Raw genomic sequence first — 19,433 nt, 5'->3', positions numbered from 1 at the left:
TCAATCTACATTCCTACCAGTAATGTAGGAGTATTCCCTTTTCTCCACACCCTCTGCAGCATTTATTATTATTTTAACACTTTTTGATGATGACCATTGACTATGCCAAAGCCTTTGACTGTGTGGATCACAATAAACTGTGGAAAATTCTGAAAGAGATGGGAATACCAGACCAGCTATCTGCCTCTTGAGAAATTTGCATGCAGGTCAGGAAGCAACAGTTAGAACTGGACATGGAACAACAGACTGGTTCCAAATAGGAAAAGGAGTTCGTCAAGGCTATATATTGTCACCCTGTTTATTTAACTTATATGCAGAATACATGATGAGAAACGCTGGACTGGAAGAAACACAAGCTGGAATCAAGATTGCTGGGAGAAATATCAATAACCTCAGATATGCAGATGACACCACCCTTATGGCAGAAAGTGAAGAGGAACTCAAAAGCCTCTTGATGAAAGTGAAAGAGGAGAGTGAAAAAGTTGGCTTAAAGCTCAACATTCAGAAAATGAAGATCATGGCATCTAGTCCCATCACTTCATGGGAAATAGATGGGGAAACAGTGTCAGACTTTCTTTTTCTGGGCTCCAAAATCACTGCAGATGGTGACTGCAGCCATGAAATTAAAAGACGCTTACTCCTTGGAAGGAAAGTTATGACCAACCTAGATAGCATATTCAAAAGCAGAGACATTACTTTGCCAACAAAGGTTCATCTAGTCAAGGTTATTGTTTTTCCTGTGGTCATGTATGGATGTGAGAGTTGGACTGTGAAGAAGGCTGAGCGCCGAAGAATTGATGCCTTTGAACTGTGGTGTTGGAGAAGACTCTTGAGAGTCCCTCGGACTGCCAGGAGATCCAACCAGTCCATTCTGAAGGAGATCAGCCCTGGGATTTCTTTGGAAGGAATGATGCTGAAGCTGAAACTCCAGTACTTTGGCCACCTCATGCGAAGAGTTGACTCACTGGAAAAGACTCTGATGCTGGGAGGGATTGGGGGCAGGAGGAGAAGGGGACGACAGAGGATGAGATGGCTGGATGGCATCACTGACTCGATGGACATGAGTCTGAGTGAACTCCAGGAGTTGGTGATGGACAGGGAGGCCTGGCATGCTGCGATTCATGGGATAGCAAAGAGTCGGACACGACTGAGCGACTGATCTGATCTGATTCTGACTGGTATGAAGTGATACTTTATGGTAGTTTTTATTTGCACTTCTCTAATAGTAATGTTGAGCATCTTTTCATGTGCTTATTGGCCATCTGTATGTGTTTGGAGAAATGTCTCTTTAGGTCTGTAGTTCATTTTTTGACTGGGTTGTTGGATTTCCTTTTTTTAACATTGAGCCCTACAGCTTTTCACTTAGATGCATTGCAGAAGGCAACCCACTCCAGTGTTCTTGCCTGGAGAATCCCAGAGACGGGGGAGCCTGGTGGGCTTCCGTCTATCGGGTCGCACAGAGTCTGACACGACTGAAGTGACTTAGCAGCAGCAGCAGCAGCAGCAGCAGTTTCTTAACCTAGATTCTTTCCATGCCATTCTCCCAGACAGTTTAGAGTGTTTTCACCAAAATTAAACATTATGACCACGGATGCATTAAAAGACTGATTTCTTAACCTAGAGTGTACTTTTATTAATGTGACCCAAGAGATAGTCACCCAAATTTCCTAGTTCCTAAACTGATATATTTGACTAGATCATCAGAGTGGTGTAAATGGATAAAAGCTGTCCTTTTCATCATCTAGCCAGTGGGTGCAATACTGTCTATCTCTTAAGACTGCTGTGAGGGTGAAAAACTGCCAATAAAAGGTAACTTTTATCATCATTAGTCATTTGGAAGATCACAGTTGCTTTGAGCAATACCACTCTACTTCTCTGGACTTCCCTGGTAGCTCAGCTGGTAAGAATCCAGAAGACACGGTTTTGATTCCTGGGTTGGGAATGGAGAATGGAGTGTGGCTACCCACTCCAGTATTCTTGGGCTCCTCTGGTGTCTCAGATGGTAAAATAAATCTGCCTGTATGCAGGAGACCTGGGTTTGATCCCTGGGTTGGGAAGATCCCTTGCCATCCCTTGGGCATGGCAACCAACTCCAGTGTCCTTGCCTGGATAATTCCCATGGACACAGAAGCCTGCTGGGATAAAGTCCATGGAGTCACAAAGAGTTGGACACAACTGAGTGACTAAGCGCAGCATACTGTACTTCTGGATTATTCTAAACATTACCTGATTTTTTAATATGATTCCATTTATATGGAATATCCAGAATAGGCAAATCCATAGAGACAAAATTGACTGATTTTTTAAAAATTACCTTTGGCTGTTCTGGGTCTTTGAGTTCCAGAAAAACATCTTCTGCGTTATTGACTATGCCAAAGCCTTTTACGTATGGATCACAACATACTGTGGAAAATTCTTAAAGAGATAGGAATACAAGACCACCTGGCCTGTCTCCTGAGAAATCTGTATGCAGGTCAGGAAGCAACAGTTAGAACCCAGCATGGAATAATGGACTGGTTCCAAATTGGGAAAGGAGTATGTCAGGGCTGTATATTGTCACCCTGCTTATTTAACTTTCACAGAATACATACGAAATGCCAGGCGGGATGAAGCACAAGCTGGAATCAAGACTGCTGGGAGAAATATCAATAACCTCAGATATGCAGATACCACCACCCTTATGGCAGAAAGCAAAGAGAAACTAAAGAGCCTCTTGATGAAAGAGGAGAGTGAAAAAGCTGGCTTAAAACTCAACATTCAGAAAATTAAGATCATGGCATCTGGTCCTATCACTTCATGGCAAATAGATGGGGAAACAATGGAAACAGTGACTATTTTTTTGGGCTCCAAAATCACTGCAGATGGTGACTGCAGTCATGAAATTAAAAGACGCTTGCTCCTTGGAAGAAAATCTATAGCCAACGTAGACAGCATATGAAGCAGAGACATTACTTGCTACCAAAGGTTCATTTAGTCAAAGTTATGGTTTTTCCAGTAGTCATGTATGGATGTGAGAGTTGGACTATAAAGAAAGCTGAGCGCCGAAGAATTGATGCTTTTGAACTGTGGTGTTGGAGAAGACTCTTGAGAGTCCCTTGGACTGCAAGGAGATCAAACCAGTCTATGGTTAAGGAAATCAGTCCTGAATATTCATTGGAAGGACTGATGTTGAAGCTGAAGCTCCAATACTTTGGCCATCTGATGCTGGGAAAGATTGAAGGCAGAAGGGGATGACAGAGGATGAGATGGTTGGATGGCATCACCGACTTGATGGATATGAGTTTGAGCAAGCTCTGGGAGTTGGTGATGGACAGGGAAGTCTGGTGTGCTGCAGTCCATGGGGTCGCAGAGTTGGACAAGACACTGAACTGAGTCTTCGTTGCTTTTTTGTTGTTTGAGTTTTCTCTGGTGTTGAGCAGGGGCTACTCTTAATTGAGGTGTGTGGACTTCTCAATGCAGTGGCTTCTCTTGTTGCAGAGCACAGGCTCTAGGCACGTGGACTTCAGTAGTTCCAGCTCACAGGCTCAGTAGTTGCAGCTCTTGGGCTCTAGAGCAAGGGCTCAGTGGTTGTGGTGCAAGGGCTTAGTTGCTGCATGACATATGGAAGCTTCTCAGATCAGGGACTGAACCCATGTCTCCTGCGTTGGTAGGTGGATTCTTACCACTGCACCACACGGGTAAGTCCGAAAGTTGACTGATGCTTGCCAGAGACTGGTGAAGGGGGACTAGGGAGTGATCTTTAATTCAGGTTTTCTTAGATGGGGTAATGAAAATGTTCTGGAAGCAGATAGTGAATGGTAGTTTTGTGACCTTGCAAATGAATATACTAGAAACCACTGAACTGTACATTTTAAAAGGGTAAACTATGTTGTAAAAAAAACCACAACAACATGTATATATATGTACATATATATATGTATATATAAAATGGCAGAAAACAAGAGTGACAGCCAAGGGTCAGAGTCCTGCTGTTACTATGCACCATTCCCAGCCTTACCTATGCTTGAGCACAGCCAAGGGATCCTTTGCCCTCACTCTCACTGACCTGCCATGAGAACTGATTTTTATTTTATTTTTAAACTTTACAATATTGTATTAGTTTTGCCAAATATCGAAATGAATCCGCCACAGGTATACCCGCGTTCCCCATCCTGAACCCTCCTCCCTCCCCTCCCCTCCCTCTGGGTCGTCCCAGTGCACCAGCCCCAAGCATCCAGTATCGTGCATCGAACCTGGACTGGCAACTCATTTCATACATGATATTATACATGTTTCAATGCTATTCTCCCAAATCTCCCCACCCTCTCCCTCTCCCACAGAGTCCATAAGACTGATCTATACATCGGTGTCTCTTTTCCTGTCTCGTACACAGGGTTATTGTTACCATCTTTCTAAATTCCATATATATGCGTTAGTATACTGTATTGGTATTTTTCTTTCTGGCTTACTTCACTCTGTATAATAGGTTCCAGTTTCATCCATCTCATTAGAACTGATTCAAATGTATTCTTTTTAATGGCTGAGTAATACTCCATTGTGTATATGTACCACAGCTTGCTTATCCATTCATCTGCTGATGGGCATCTAGGTTGCTTCCATGTCCTGGCTATTATAAACATTGCTGCGATGAACATATTGGAAATAAAAGCAAAAATAAACAAATGGGACCTAATTAAAAGAACTGATGTTTTTAAACATAAATTATATTTTAGGAAGATCTCTTTTAAGTTGTACTGCATTGTTTTTTTAACAGATAAACCTTTATTTTGGAATAAGTTTAGATTTATAGAAAAGTTGCAAAGATAAGTAAAAGCTCCCATATACCCCTTACCTATTTTGTTTCTCCTCATGTTATCATCCTGCATTACCATAAAACATTTATCAAAATTAAGAAGCCAACGTTAGTCTCTAGACTTTATTCAGACTTTGCCAGTTTTTTTTTCAAATGGCCTTTTTACCTGTCTCAGGACACAACCCAAGACATCACTGTGTGATTAACTTTAAAAACTCAAATGTTGGGAGTTTACATCTCTGCTATACTTTATCATTTTGTTGAGATAATTTTGCATTTGGAGCCATATTAAATAAAAATGTGGGCTTTGTCATTTATACATCTTGTATTTTGTGTTTCTGTAGTTTTACTTTAATTATTGTTAAGTACTAAGCAAACCAGGTCCAAAAACAGGGAACTTGGTATTACAGCAGAGAACTGTTGTTTGACTTTGGTCTCACCAATTGCAAATTCACCTAATAATACAATAACCTGTGCCATACTTTACCATTTTAATCACAGGGTTACCACAGTGAAAATTTTATCAAATGTTTGGTTAAAGAAAAGTGAAGTAGGTGAAAGCTTTAAACTGACTTGGCCTTTTTGGGCAGACCAAAAAAAAAAAAATCTGCAGAATTTACAGTTTCTATTTTAACCAGTCACACTTTCCCTAAAAGAGTTCAGGTAGTTTTGGGTTTTTGTCAAAGTTAACAACATATGCAGTCTGGATATTGCCTTTAACACTGTCTCTCTTGATACATTGTATAAAATGTAGGTTATTGCTTGTATAAAGCCAAATCAATTTTAAAACGGACAGAATCAAAAGTAGGTAGTTTATTTTAACTGGCAGCAAAAACCAAGCCAAGAGAGTGTGGTATGATCATGCACGTGTGGTTAAACAACGGATGGCTAATATAAAAAATAACAACTAAAAACCTGAAAATATTCCACTTGGTTGAGTTTTCAGTAAAATCATGTGGTTGAGAGAATACCCTAGTTGGTGTTGCACTAACTGTAGGGCTGCCACATAAGGAGTTTGAGTTCCAGTGCTGTCTGGAGGAAGCCAAGGTGGGGATGTGGTCTTCTCAGCCTGCTGGTGAAGCCATCTGCAAAATTTTCTGAGACTTGGGTTGTAACCTTTCAGATGTAAGGATTGCAGCTATGCCATTGCAACAAAGGAAGGACCTGATCTAGACTTGACCTGTAGCCCCTCTCTTTTAACTATTGTCATACCTTCCTGACTGACCCTTTGAACTTCTCTGTTTAGCCTCCTACAGGATTCTGTGTAGAAACTGGCAACTCAGTAAATGTCTGAGAATTGAGGTGGTTTTTATTCAGTCATTGCTATTGCTATTGCTAAGTCACTTCAGTCGTGTCCGACTCTGTGTGACCCCATAGACGGCAGCCCACCAGGCTTCCCCGTCCCTGGGATTCTCCAGGCAAGAACACTGGAGTGGGTTACCATTTCCTTCTCCAATGCATGAAAGTGAAAAGTGAAAGTGAAGTCGCTCAGTCCTGTCCGACCCTCAGCGACCCCATGGACTGCAGCCTACCAGGCTCCTCCATCCATGGGATTTTCCAGGCAAGAGTACTGGAGTGGGGTGCCATTGCCTTCTCCTATTCAGTCATGGTTGGGTATAAAAAACATTTTCCCAAACTAACTTTTTGAGTCTAGGGGATGCATCTCTTGGAACTCAATTTCTCATATTTTATGTAACTGCTTGTAAGTTTTTTTCTTCAAAGCTCTGATACCTGTCTCTGCAATTTGTTAAATTGCCCCCCTTGAGGTTTTTCTGTATAAAATTGGAAATAAGATCAGTCAAGTTTCATTGTTTGAAACACCACATGCTTGCACACACAAACATAGTCTGATCTTGTATTAAATACAGTAGAGTCTAGAAATGTTTCGTTTTAAATTTATGCAGTGTGTTTTTATGTATATTTATGCATTTAAAAATTTCAATTTCCCATGTATTCAAAGGGTATAGACTGGACTTCCCTGGTGATCAAGTGGTTAGTAATCTGCCGTGCAATGCAGGGGACACGGGTTCTATCCTTGGTCCAGGAAGATTACACGTGCTGCCTGCGAGCTACAACTACTGAAGGCCCTAGGGCCTGAGCTCTGCAGCAAGAGAAGCCACTGCAATGAGAGGCTTGCACACCCAAACTAGAAAAAGCCTGCATGCAGCAATGAAGACCCAGTGTAGCCAAAAATAAATTTTTGAAAATGTATAAAAGGGTACAGACTAACTGTAAAAGAGAATTAAAAGAAAAACCAACGTAAGACTAAAAATGAATTAATCAGGAGGCAGTGGATTTTAAAAAATAGTCTAGCAAACACTTAAAAAAAGCATAACTCCATAAATGCATAGTATGAAATGGTCTGTAAAGAGTGAGTGTGGGAACTAAAGGGTAAGCCAAAACAGACTTCTACCCTATATTGTTTAACAAGGAGGAAGAAACACTTTATCCAGTGGAGGACCTTTCCTGGGAGGAAAAAAACCTACTTGAAAGTGACAGGCATTGTGAAGTTAGAATATCTGAGATTCATGCTCAATAGCAACTTGGAATTACATTTAAATCACATCACTTAATCAGGTACAGCATAGGGAGAGACCAGTGTCTTGTTTTTAAAAGCTTTTTAGAAAAATTTGAGGAATGTATGTGTGTGTGTGCTCAGTCATGTCCAACTTTTGTGATCCCATGCACCATAGCCCACCATCCTCCTCTGTTCGTGGAACTTTCCAGGCAAGAATACTGGAGCAGGTTGCCATTTCCTACATGGAACAAATATGCCTCTTAAAATTTATGAAATACAATTTGTATATAAATTACTGAAACAAAAGTATTAGAACACTTGCTGCATATGACAAAAAACTAATTTCATGATCTGATAATGAATTGCAGACAGCAGTTATAAAAATGTCGATTTAGCTCAGTGACAGTCAAAAATGAGGTTTCTAGATTAAAATAGTTGCATTTATTTCTTTATGGCATAAAAACATAGGATCTCAGGGCTTCCCAGGTGGCTCAGTGGTAAAGAATCCGCCTGCCAATGCGGGACACAGGTTCGATCCCTGGTCTGGGAAGATTCCACATGCAGCGGAGCAAATAAGCCGATGCGCCACAACTAGCGAGCTTATGCTCTTGAGCCCAGGAACCACAACTACCGAGCCCACGCACCACACCTGCCGAAGCCTATGCACCTGGAGCCTGTGCTCCACGACAAGAGAAACCACCGCAGTAAGAAGCCCGAGCACCCGACTAGACAGTAGCTCTCACTCCCTGCAACCAGAGAAAAGCCAGCGTAGTAACGACCCAGCACAGCCAAAACATAAGTAGGTCAAGAGGCACAGGATCTCAACCTATATATATCTTTGTCCACAGGCATCAAGTATATCCAAAAAAGTGTACAATTTGAAAGAAAAAAAAAAAAATGTGGCCTTGCCCACAAATTACCATAGCCCACCTCTGACTGCAAGCTGGAACAGCTTTTAGACTTGAATTTCTCTAACAACGTGAGCTCACTTTTCTGCACAATTGAACTGCTCTAGTACTTTCTTCAACAGTACAAATTATTTGTCATCTAGGTTCCTGAGCCATCACACATTATAAAGTTATAGCTTTGTTTCTGCCACAAGCTACTGAGTGGATAGTTATTTATGAAGGAAAGTCAGTGATTCTCACAGTTGGCTGAGCATCAGAAACACAGATGTGTTAGGAAGGAAGTTAGACATGAGCCACAAGGGGAGGCTTGGCTGAAAGGGAGGCAGGCTGATCTCTAAGCTCCAGCCCAGATGCACCCAGGAGAGCTGACATACGCTATAAACCACAGAGACTTTTCAACTGGTGCACATGCGCCCTCGGCACACAGTGGATACAAAATAACCACAGGGGCTTTTCCAAGGAACTTTAGGCAGTTAGGAGCCCAGTAAGGATTTAGGAATATTCTACATCTAATTTTAACACACTAAATTATTGGAAGACATATGTGAAGACATAACACAGCCTGCTGTTATATAACTTAAAATTATCAACTGGCCTTAAGCATATGCTCATTTGCATTCCCTTTCATTGATTGGTGGTGGGTATAAGCCCTACTTTGCACACACCATAACCAAAAGGAGGAGACTGGAAGTACAAAAAGGGGAAGCCAAGTGGGATCACATTGAAGAATGAGGAAGACTCCTTTAGGATCAGCCTGCTCCCATGTCTTGGGAATGTCTGTTTAATAAAAGATCTGTCTGCTTGAGCTGAACTGAGCTATAACTTGTCTGTTGTTTTTTATACTCTTTAACGACAGCTCTAAATTTTTGTTTTAACAAGACAGGAACTCAGGAAGAGAGAGAAACTGACCTGCCAGATGCCAAGACATTTCCAGGGAAACTAAATTAGAATTGCGTGTGATAAAGTTGGCTGTCTACAAGCTAGTATTGAAAATTCCGATGTCTAACTAGATCAACTGTAAAGAACCTGAAGTGCAGGAGACCCTGGTTTGACTCCTGGGTCAGGAAGATCTGCAGGAGAAGGGATAGGCTACCCATTCTAGTATTCTTGGGCTTCCCTGCTGACTCAGCTGGTAAAGAATCTGCCTGCAGTGTGGCAAAGCTGGGTCCAATCCTTGGGTTGCGAAGATCCCCTGGAGAACAAAATGGCTACCCACTCCACTATTCTGGCCTGTACAATTCCATGAACTGTATAGTCCATGGGGTTGCAAAGAGTCGGATGTGACTTTCACATTTTTCAACTAGGTTTTGGGGCTTCCTAAGTGGCACTAGTAGTAAAGAAACTGCTTTCCAATGCAGAAGAAACGCAGGTTTGATCCTTGGGTCAGGAAGACCGCTGGAGTAGGGCATGGCAACCCATTCCAGTATTCTTGCCTGGAGAATCCCATGGATAGAGGAGCCTGGCAGGCTACAGTCCATAGGAGAGTCAGATACAACTGAAGCAACTTAGCACATATACACATCTGGGTCCAAGAATCACTGTTCAGTGACATCCCTCGTGGTCCAGTGTCTAAAACTCTATGCTCCCAATGCAGGGAGCCTAGGTTAGATACCTGGTAGGGGAACTAGATTCTGCATGCTACAATTAAAGCCTGGCACAGCCAAATGAAAAAATATATATATTTTTTTAAACATTTTTTTAAAAGATGAAAAAAAAAATCACTGCTCAAGGGCTTGCCAATCATACATACTTCCTTTATTTTTTTTAACAGCTTTATTGATATATGTCACATACTATAAAATTCACCCTTTTAAAGCATACAATCCAGTGGTCTTTAGTATGTTCACAAAACTGTACAACAATCTAATTTCAGAACATACCACCTTAAAAACAGGTGCCCTTTTAAAGAGCAAAAATGCTACCTAGAGGACTGCCTTTCCAACTCATTGGGTCAGTCTGCACACCAGCCTCAGGCCTAGACCAAATACTGGGGGGCTGCCATGACCAAGATTACTCTAAACTAATGAAGAGTTTAAGCTTCTGGGGCTGCAGAAGCAAAGAGTGAACGAAAGCATGGTTCTTTAGGCAACGAGGAGGGCAGTGCACAGACATGGCTGTCAGGAAGACAACCAGCAGTGTTTCTTAATGTTTCCAAGTGTTGTTTGTTTCTCTTGTCTGTAGAACAGGAAGATAACTGCTTTATCATGGGTTAAAGAGCAAGAATCCATGTAAAGCCCTTAACTTCGTATCTGACACACAGTAAACGTTATTAGGTAGTAGCTACTCTTTTAAAAGAAGGCTGAGCACCAAAGAATGCTTTCGAATTGTGGTGCTGCAGAAGACTCTTGAGAGTCCTTTGAACAGCAAGATGGAACCAGTCAATCCCAAAGGAAATCAACCCTGAATATTCACTGGAAGGACTGATGCTGAAGCTGAAGCTCCAATACTTTGACCACCTGATGCAAAGAGCCAACTCATTGGAGAAGACTCTGATCCTGGGAAAGACTGAAGACAGAGCAGAGGGGGAGGCAACAGAGGATGAGATGGTTGGATGGCATAAAGACTCAATGGACCTGAGTTTGAGCAAGCTCAGGGAGATGGTGAAGGACAGAGAGGCCTGGCATGCTGCAGCCTAAGGGGTTGTAGAGAGTTGGACATGACTTAACGACTGAACAACAATGAAAAGCATAATTCTCCCTATGGGGTTATGTGATTTCTCTTAATTTTAGCTAATAGGAAAAAGTTTTCTTCTGGTCCCCTTGATGGGGCAGAAAGAACTGGGGTTTAACATTTAAATGCAATGTGCCTTTTCCTCAGACCCTTCTATTTAAAATATCTCAATTTTTAGAAATAAGAAGGGGGTAAGTTATCAATCAGCAGGTTTTGGAGTCTAAGATACAAGTTAATTCATGGCTTTTAAAATTGTTATACAATATAAATTTTAACATCTTAATCAGTTTTTTTAAAATTTATTTGGCTGTGCCAGGTCTTAGTTGCAGCACAAGGAATAGTCAGTACGTGGGATTTTTTTTTTTTTTTTTCAGTTGTGGCTTGCAAACTCCTAGTTGTGGCATGTAGGATCTAGTTCCCTGACCAGCAGGGATCAAACCCAGGCCCCCAGCATTGGGAGCGTGGAGTCTTAGCCAGTGGATCACCAGATGAAGTCCCAACATCTTAAATTGTTTTTAATTGTAAGGTGGTGGTAAGTACCTTCACGTTGTTGTGCAACCATTAACACCATCCTCCTGCAGAACTCTTCATCTTGCAGAAGTGAAACTCTATCAAACAGTAAATTCCCATTCCTCTCTTGCCCCAACTCCTGGCAATCCCCATTCTGCTTTGTCTCTGTAAATGTAACTACTCTAAATACCCCATGTAAGTGGGATAATACAGAGTTTGTCCTTTTGTGACTGGCTTATTTCAGTTAGCATAATGTCCTCAAAGTCTGTCCAAGTTGTAGCTTGTGTCAGAATTTGCTTCCTTTCAAAAGGCTGAAAAATATCTCATTGCATGTATATACACTGTTTATCCATGTATGTTGATGTACTTAGGTTGCTTCCACCTTAGGCTATTGTGAATAACGCTATGAACATGACCCTTGAACAGATCTCAGACCCTGCTTTCAATACTGTTGAATATGTATGTGTGAGATTTCAGGGTCATACGGTAACTCTACTTTTGAGGGGAACTGTCACCCTGTTTTCCAAAGTGGCTACACCATTTTATACTTCCACCAGCAGTTCTAAGTGTTCCATTTTCTCCACAGTGTTCTCAACATTTGTTGTTCTTTGTAAAAAATACATTATGTATTTATTTTGCTGCACTGGGTCTTAGCTGTGGCATGCTGGATCTTGGATCTTTGTTGTGGCACCAGGGATCTTTAGTTGCAGCATGTGGGCTCCAGTTCCCCCACCAGGATTGAACCCATGCTCCCCTTACTGAGAGTGCAGTTTTAGCCACTGGACCACCATGGAAGTCCCAACATTTATTATTTCCTGATTGTTAACAGCCATCCTAACAGGCATGAAATGGTATCTCTTTTTTTTGGCCACACTGTGCAGCATTTAGAATCTTAGTTCCCTGACCAGGGAGAGAAACCATGCCCCTACAGTGTAAGCTTGAAGTCTGGACACTGGACAGTCTAGGGAGTCCCTCACTGTGGTTTTGATTTGCACTTTCCTAATGACTAGGGATGTTCAGCATCTTTTCACGGGGTCATTGGCCATTTGCATATCTTCTTTGGAGCTATGTCTATTCAAGCCTTTTGCCCATTTTAATTTTCTTTCAAATGCTTTTTACTTTTTTGCTGTACCATGTGGCTTATTGGATCTTAGTTCCCTGACTAGGGATCAAACATAGGCCCTGATAATGAAAGCACTGTGTCCTTACCACTGGACTGCCAGGGAATTTCCTCAATTGTGTCTTTAATCTGGCTTTTAAGTTAGGAAATATTTTCTGATTGAATAAAATGGCTTGAATATAAAATATAGGCTTTAGTATCATATCAGGAGCAATGATAAGCAGGGATAACAGTAAAGAAAGATAGAGGAAATGAAACTGAAGAGACTGTGAAGACAGAAGAGAGAGAGAGAGAAAGGCAAACGCTTAAGTATGCAGTTCTTAATATGTTATAAATCTTTTTATCCCATTTAATTATTCAGTTAAGTTTTAGTTTTGCCATCTCTTGCCTTTAGTACTATTTTTTCATTTATTCAAAAGACATGTTCTGACTGTCTACAACCATGCCACTGCCTGCTTGAAGAGGTTTACATGTTAATAAGAGTAAGTTAGAGTAAGACAGGTATTAAAAATTAAGATGGATGAGGTAAGTGCAACAAGAGAAGATTGTGAAGAGGGAGCCTGGGGAAAGTTTATCGATACTGTGTACCTTCTAGTGTAAGCAGCTTTGCCAACTCAGAGGGAACCCCTAGTCTGCTGGTGGCTTTCCTGGTACTTCTGACCACTTCTCCTGAGCAGGGCATTCTTCTAGGAGTTGAAATTTCTGAAGGGAAAAAGTCATGGCTATTCCAATGGAGGCTGAAACTCAAAAATGACAAACCAGTTTAAAACAATCAGTAATATAACTAAAACACTTGTCTATAAGGTAACTTCGTAATTCAAGGCTGTGATGGTTTCATTTAGCATAGGTCCTTATGTTCATATTCTCTCCCTCCTCAACCAATTTGACAAATGCTTAGTGTTTCTTAGTCATTTCCTTTTTTGGCTGCTCAGTGTGGCTCGTAACATCTTAGTTCCCTGACCAGGGATCAAACCATGCTCCCTACGTTGGAAGCGCAGATTCTTAACCACTGGACCACCAGGGAAATCCCTCATTTCCTCATTTTAAGTTTGGTGTTCCTGTTGAAAGGAACTTCAGTATGTGCCCAGCTTTTCAAACTCCCAGGCTATGTGGTCTGCGGTGGGTGGAGAAAATCATAAGGCCAACTTCTGTTGGATGCTGGCTGTTGTCATTGTTGGGGGGTTCCCATGGAGTAACTGGACTAAGGTTACATTTTTAGCTGGTTTGCTCTGAAATATTCTGTTAAGTGAGATAACTTTGTATAATATATGTAACAACATATTTTAAATTGTGGATTTAAAGAGGTTTCATATGCTAAACTAAATGCAGAACCTAAAACATGTTTTCTATCAAACATTTTTCAGTAAGATGGTTACTACTGTAATGGAATCACATTATAAAACCCAAGCTTCATTATATGTAGTATCACTAGGCCCAAATTACAGCTGTTGAGAACCTTTCAAAGCATTTAGGAATTTATTTCCTCAAAATCAATTTTTGCTATATTCCATTCAATAAGCACCCCACTCATTGCTTTTACTCCTGCAATTAGCCAGAAAAAGAAAAGTTTACAATCAATGGTTCCCCCCTAGTGATAAACACTAGTACAAAATACCCTCTTTTAATAAACACCATGCAGAAGTGTACTCAATATGCCTCTGTGGTAAGAATTCTGCCTAGGAATGGCCATAATAACTAAAAGTTACCACTTACTGAAATTACTACATCAAGTATCAAAAAGAACTCATCATTGCTAAAACATCCAGCATTACACATATTGGGTTGGCCAAAAAGTTCACTCGGGTGTTCTGTAACATCTTCCGAACAAACTTTTTGGCTAACCCAATGCTTTTTACTTGCTACTGATCTGGACTGTGTTATGGAAAGACAAAATTAGATGAAACCCATGGAAACCGAGCTACATCCAAGAGGCTATACATGATTATAGTAAGAAGATATTTGCCCCACACCCACTGAAATCACACCAGTGATTTCAGGGCGCTTAGAACTGTCTGAGATACCTGCTTTGGCTTGAGGCTGATATGGGAGCTTCTCCCTGGACTGACAGAAAAGGTCTGAGTTGGCATTTCCAAGGATAAGTAGGGTCCTCTTGTCTGCTTGGCTACGTTCATCCTCTAGTCAGTGAAGAAAGGTCAAGGTGTCTGAGGAGCTAGCCAAAGACCCGGCTGGTCACCCCCGCTAACCCCAGTAACCATGTATCACAAGTACTGGAGAGTCCCAGCGCCATTCAGATTTTTCTGTCAATTCTGACTTTCAATAGGGGAACTTTAGTCGCCATGCTGCAGCCAGCACTGGAAATTAGCTGAATGATTCTGGATGATTTTGTACAGTTTCAAATTTTTAGCCTTAAGAATTTGAGGGCTTTGAAATAACATAACTAAGCAGAAGCCTGCCAACTTTCAAAACTAGTTGAAAGATAAGACTTTTAATTTGGTACCTTTTATGGACAAAGTTCTTATTATTTATTTTTGGCCACGCCACGCAGATCTTAGTTCCCTGACCAGGGTTCCAACCTGGGTCTCCTACAGTAGAAGTGTGGAGTTCTAACCATTGGACCATCAGGGAATTCCCAGTAAATTTGTCCTTATGAGTAGGCAAATCCGCAAGCTGAGATTTTTTTTTTTCCAGATTCAGTTTTAGTTCCACTGTATGTCTCTTTGATGAACACTGCCCAAACTTATATTAGTAGGTATACTGTATTAGAACACCTGAAAGAAAGAGTATAAATGGACTTTATAACTATTTTTTCAGATATACAAAAAAGCAGAATTATAACCTATTTACAAATTAATGACAAAGCCACAAAACCTAATAAAGTTATTTTAACAGGTGCTAAATATAAATACTTCTCATCTCCTGTCTACACTCTTGTTCAGATTAACTCTTCTATGAATAGAAAGCTATAACTGACTCTCTTCAAGTCTGTCTGTATCATGTAACTGTTGATCAGTTTTGGGAACTCTATTCATAGCTGCCTGTCTTTGCTGAGTGGTCTTCACAAATCTGAGCAGGTTGACGATGGCAGCAGCTGTCACTCCAGGTATACGACTGGCAGCCCCAATCTAGGAATTAAATCCACGAGAAACATAAATGAGCTATGTTAGTTATAAGCAAATTTATTTTCCTCCTGATAACGATCTGTATGTTACAGTTTATAAAATATTTTCAAAACTTTATCTTAATGTATTGTCAAAATAACTTTAGAAAGTAGATAAAAGAAATGTGGTTATAATTAATATCTTCACTTTAAAAACAGGGGAAACTGAGACTAAGAGATATTAAAATGACTTGTCTAAGATCATGTAATTAACAGATGTTAGAGTATCTAACCTTTTCTTTTCGTTAAACTAAACTAACATCACTAGCAGTGTGTTGCTCAGCACCCTATGACTAATCTCAGTAATATTTCTATGGTATATTTTTGCAGTGAAATGTATGACTTATTCACTCCAAGTGGTATAGAGACCTCATATCAGTTCAGGTCTGTTTTGCCACCAAATGACTCTGTAGCAAACGTTTGTCAGAGCTTATGGTATTTCAGAATTTTGGTTAAGAGGTGAACTGTGATGACCAATACAATGCAACTGAACTTTTCTGTGATAATGGAAAATTTCTGTAACACTGGCAGTGTAAAAATATGATAACTGTCCAGTATGACAGCCAAGAGCCTTTTGTAGCTACTGAGCATCTGAAATGTGGCTATTATGACTGAGGAGTTGAATTTTTAACTTTATTTCATTTTAATTACTGTAAATGGTTGCACTTGGTTAACGGCTATCATATTGGGCAGTGTAGCCTATGACTATCCACAAAAACATAACCCAAAATGAGTAAGATACAGCTATAAAACTTAAGGCCTCTCTGCTGCCTTCCATGATGAATATGACTAAGAATACCATGTTAGTTGATGAAATCACTCCTCTTTAAAAAAGCAAGAATACTGGAGTGGGTTGCCATTTCCTTCTCCAATGCATGAAGGTGAAAAGTGAAAGTGAAGTAGCTCAGTTCTGTCCAACTCTGAGCGACTCCATGGACTGCAGCCTACTGGGCTCCTCCGTCCATGGGATTTTCCAGGCAAGAGTACTGGAGTGGGGTGCCATTGCCTTCTCCTGGTTAAGTACCCCTTTATTTTATGAACCACTGAAAAAAATAAAAAACCCAATGCAATGCCCATTAAACTATGATACACCATCAATTTTTAAGCTACAACTCAGAGATGTTAAAAATGTATCTCAGAATCAATAAATACAGCCTACAAGTCTTTAAATATTTGTTATTACAAATTCAATACTGTATGCTGAAGTTTTTAACAGATGTATACAGCATGGTGCCCATGTACTCATGCAAATACAAACCACACACAGACACACACAGGATCATCTCTGGCCCTCTACTTCCTCCTACTGGCTCCCAAGGCAACACTATGGAACGCCTTGGAGGGATCCAAGCAGTGATCTGAAAACCACTGACATGTATTCTATTTTAACCCAAAGTAGTTTAAGTCATGCATATAAACAAGCATGCACATGGTTGGCTAATTATAATCAACCCAATTCTTCACTTCCAGATACTTATTTAGACTAAGCTTTTTTTTATCTCTCATAAAAAATATAATGACACCTGTTATACAAAGAGAATATGAAAATAAGAGGTTAAGCTTTTTATGATGAAATAAAACATTAGTTATATGGCCACTACAAATCCAGCTTTTAAAAATTAAAGCATTGGCTCTCTATGATCTGTTCCTATCCACTGCCTGTTTTCTTACCGTCTGTGGGCGACTGAAATGGAGCTTCTCTCGAACTTCATAGGACAAAGATATATCCTTGAGAGTCAAATAATCTAGGTCCTTTGGCAGTTGGAGAGCTTCATCTCTCTGAACTTCCTTTATTTCTTGTTGCTGATGGAACAGTACTGATTCATAAGTAGCTGGTGAACAAAATTAATTATGTTGTGATACTCAGATAATATTAACAACCTACATGTTTCTAGCTTTTTACAATTTACAGAGAGCTTTTGCATGTATGATCTTAGTACCCCGATAGGTGGTAGGTATTCCCTTTCACAGAAGAGGAGACTGGGGTTAAAATAAAGAGAGGGAGTATCCTGTGTATTAACTACAATATTCTGTCTGGCAGTTTATTCCATGTCCTTCTCATTTAAAAAAACTAGAAAATTTTAAGTTAAAAAAAAAAAATTGCTTTCTTTCTCAATGCAAATTTTGGTGGAACACTTTCTTCAACAGGCTATAGGTTTGAAGTTCTAAAGATTAGGTGTTTCTCCAAGAAGATGGTTTTCAAATAAAGCTATAATTGTTAAAAGTATATATTCTTGGATGATAACATATAATTTAAATAAATTAACTGAAGTTTTATTCAGAGTGAACTTAGAAAGACAATTCAGCAATTATTTTGTAATTAAAGCATTCCATTCTTAGAAAAATAAATCCAAGACCTGTTTTAAAACCTATACTGAGGTGGTCATTCTGTCCTGTTTAAGAAAAGCAAGTCTTCCCTAGAGGTTCTGGCAGCTTCTGCTTCCATCACTTGACTGGTAGCCAGAAAATCTCAGCTCTGAGCCTGGCTCTACCAATAAATTACCCTCTGACAATGAACACATCATGATACTTCTGGGCCTCAGCCACATTATCTAGAAATGTTATGGGCTGACCCAGAAACTTATGATGGTCTTTTTGACAATAAAGGAGAGCTGTGAGGTGCACAGGCCTTGTAGACAGATATACTAGGTTCAAAGCCCAGTTCTGCCACTCCCCAACTGTGTGACCCTGGGCAAGTTATAACTATCTGTAAATTAAGACATAATGCTAGTAGCTATCCTTCACATGACACTTTTTAATTATCAAATGAAATAATTCATGTAAAGGGATTAATATAACATGTAACACATCAGCATGACAAATTGTAATGAAATTTTATGACTCAGGAATAGACTATAGGATCACAGAATATAAATAATGTATATGTTAAAGATACATTTACTTTTTCAAATATGTATAGCAAAACAATGAAAGATAGTACAAAGAAGAATCTGAAACTGATTTCTGCCTTCAAGAAACTTGTCTAAGGACTTCCCTGGCAGTCCAGTGGTTAAGACTTCACCTTCCAATTCAAGGGGTGCAGGTCTGATACCTGGTCAGGAAGCTAAGATCACACATGCCTCAGGGCCAAAAAAACCAAAACATAAAACAGAAGCAATATTGTAATAAATTCAACAGATTTTTAAAATGGTCCACATTAAAAAAAAAAGAAAAAACTTATCCAGTGGAGGATCTAGGTAGTGATTTGAAAACTACTGATATACACTATATTTTAACCTAGTGTGGTTTCTTTTAAGCCATGGGTATTAGTTAGAGTTTTTATATACGCCAGTCTTAAAGAACAAAGCAAAACAGTAACTACTCCATGGCTGAAGTCAGGGTTTCCTATAAACAAGTTGAAGATAATTATTTTGGACCATTTACTGGACACAGTAAAACTGCAAACCAAGTTTAAAATACAGAGTTTAATCACCTTTTCCCAGATGCTAATGGCCTAAATGTTCAATAAAGTAACTTTTACTCAATAGAAAGATCATGATGTTGAGATATAAGGTTAACAATACTTCTTACACATTAGCAAATGACCAGGGCATGTTCATTTGGAAGAATGATAGGCAGCACTTGGGTCATTCTATATAAGCAGTCAAAGCATAGCAAGGTAACAGACCTCTCTGGAACTGAAAGAAAACGTTACTGCTAGGACTGCAGCATTCTCACCACCTTCGCTGGTCCCCAAGGAGCCTGAAGGCCTTTCCTGTTTAAACAGTCCACCTTTTATCCTGCTTTTCCTACCCTTCTCTCCCATCTCATTCTGTTCCCTGACTTTTTCTGCACAC

General features: G+C 40.0%; 1 protein-coding gene and 1 non-coding gene across 2 annotated transcripts in view; both read right to left on the bottom strand.

Moving 5' to 3' along the window:
* Positions 1 to 4,738: 4,738 nt before the first annotated feature.
* Positions 4,739 to 19,433, bottom strand: part of MTO1 (mitochondrial tRNA translation optimization 1) — a 31,000-nt gene continuing 16,305 nt past the window's right edge. The window contains exons 11-12 of the mRNA XM_005902347.2: positions 17,308 to 17,468; positions 4,739 to 15,601 (exon numbers count right to left, since the gene is read on the bottom strand). Coding sequence (XP_005902409.1) covers positions 15,440 to 15,601; positions 17,308 to 17,468 — 323 coding nt within the window. The 3' untranslated portion in view covers positions 4,739 to 15,439. The remainder of the gene's footprint in view (positions 15,602 to 17,307; positions 17,469 to 19,433) is intronic.
* On the bottom strand, positions 15,032 to 15,104 carry TRNAR-UCU (transfer RNA arginine (anticodon UCU)). The gene has a single exon. It is a non-coding gene; the product is annotated as a tRNA-Arg (tRNA).

This window comes from Bos mutus, chromosome 9 (assembly GCF_027580195.1).
Source record: "Bos mutus isolate GX-2022 chromosome 9, NWIPB_WYAK_1.1, whole genome shotgun sequence".
In the NCBI taxonomy this organism is placed as follows: Eukaryota; Metazoa; Chordata; class Mammalia; order Artiodactyla; family Bovidae; genus Bos; species Bos mutus.
The sequence above is the reverse complement of the archived record's forward strand: the minus strand, read 5'-3'. Positions and strand labels throughout refer to the sequence as shown.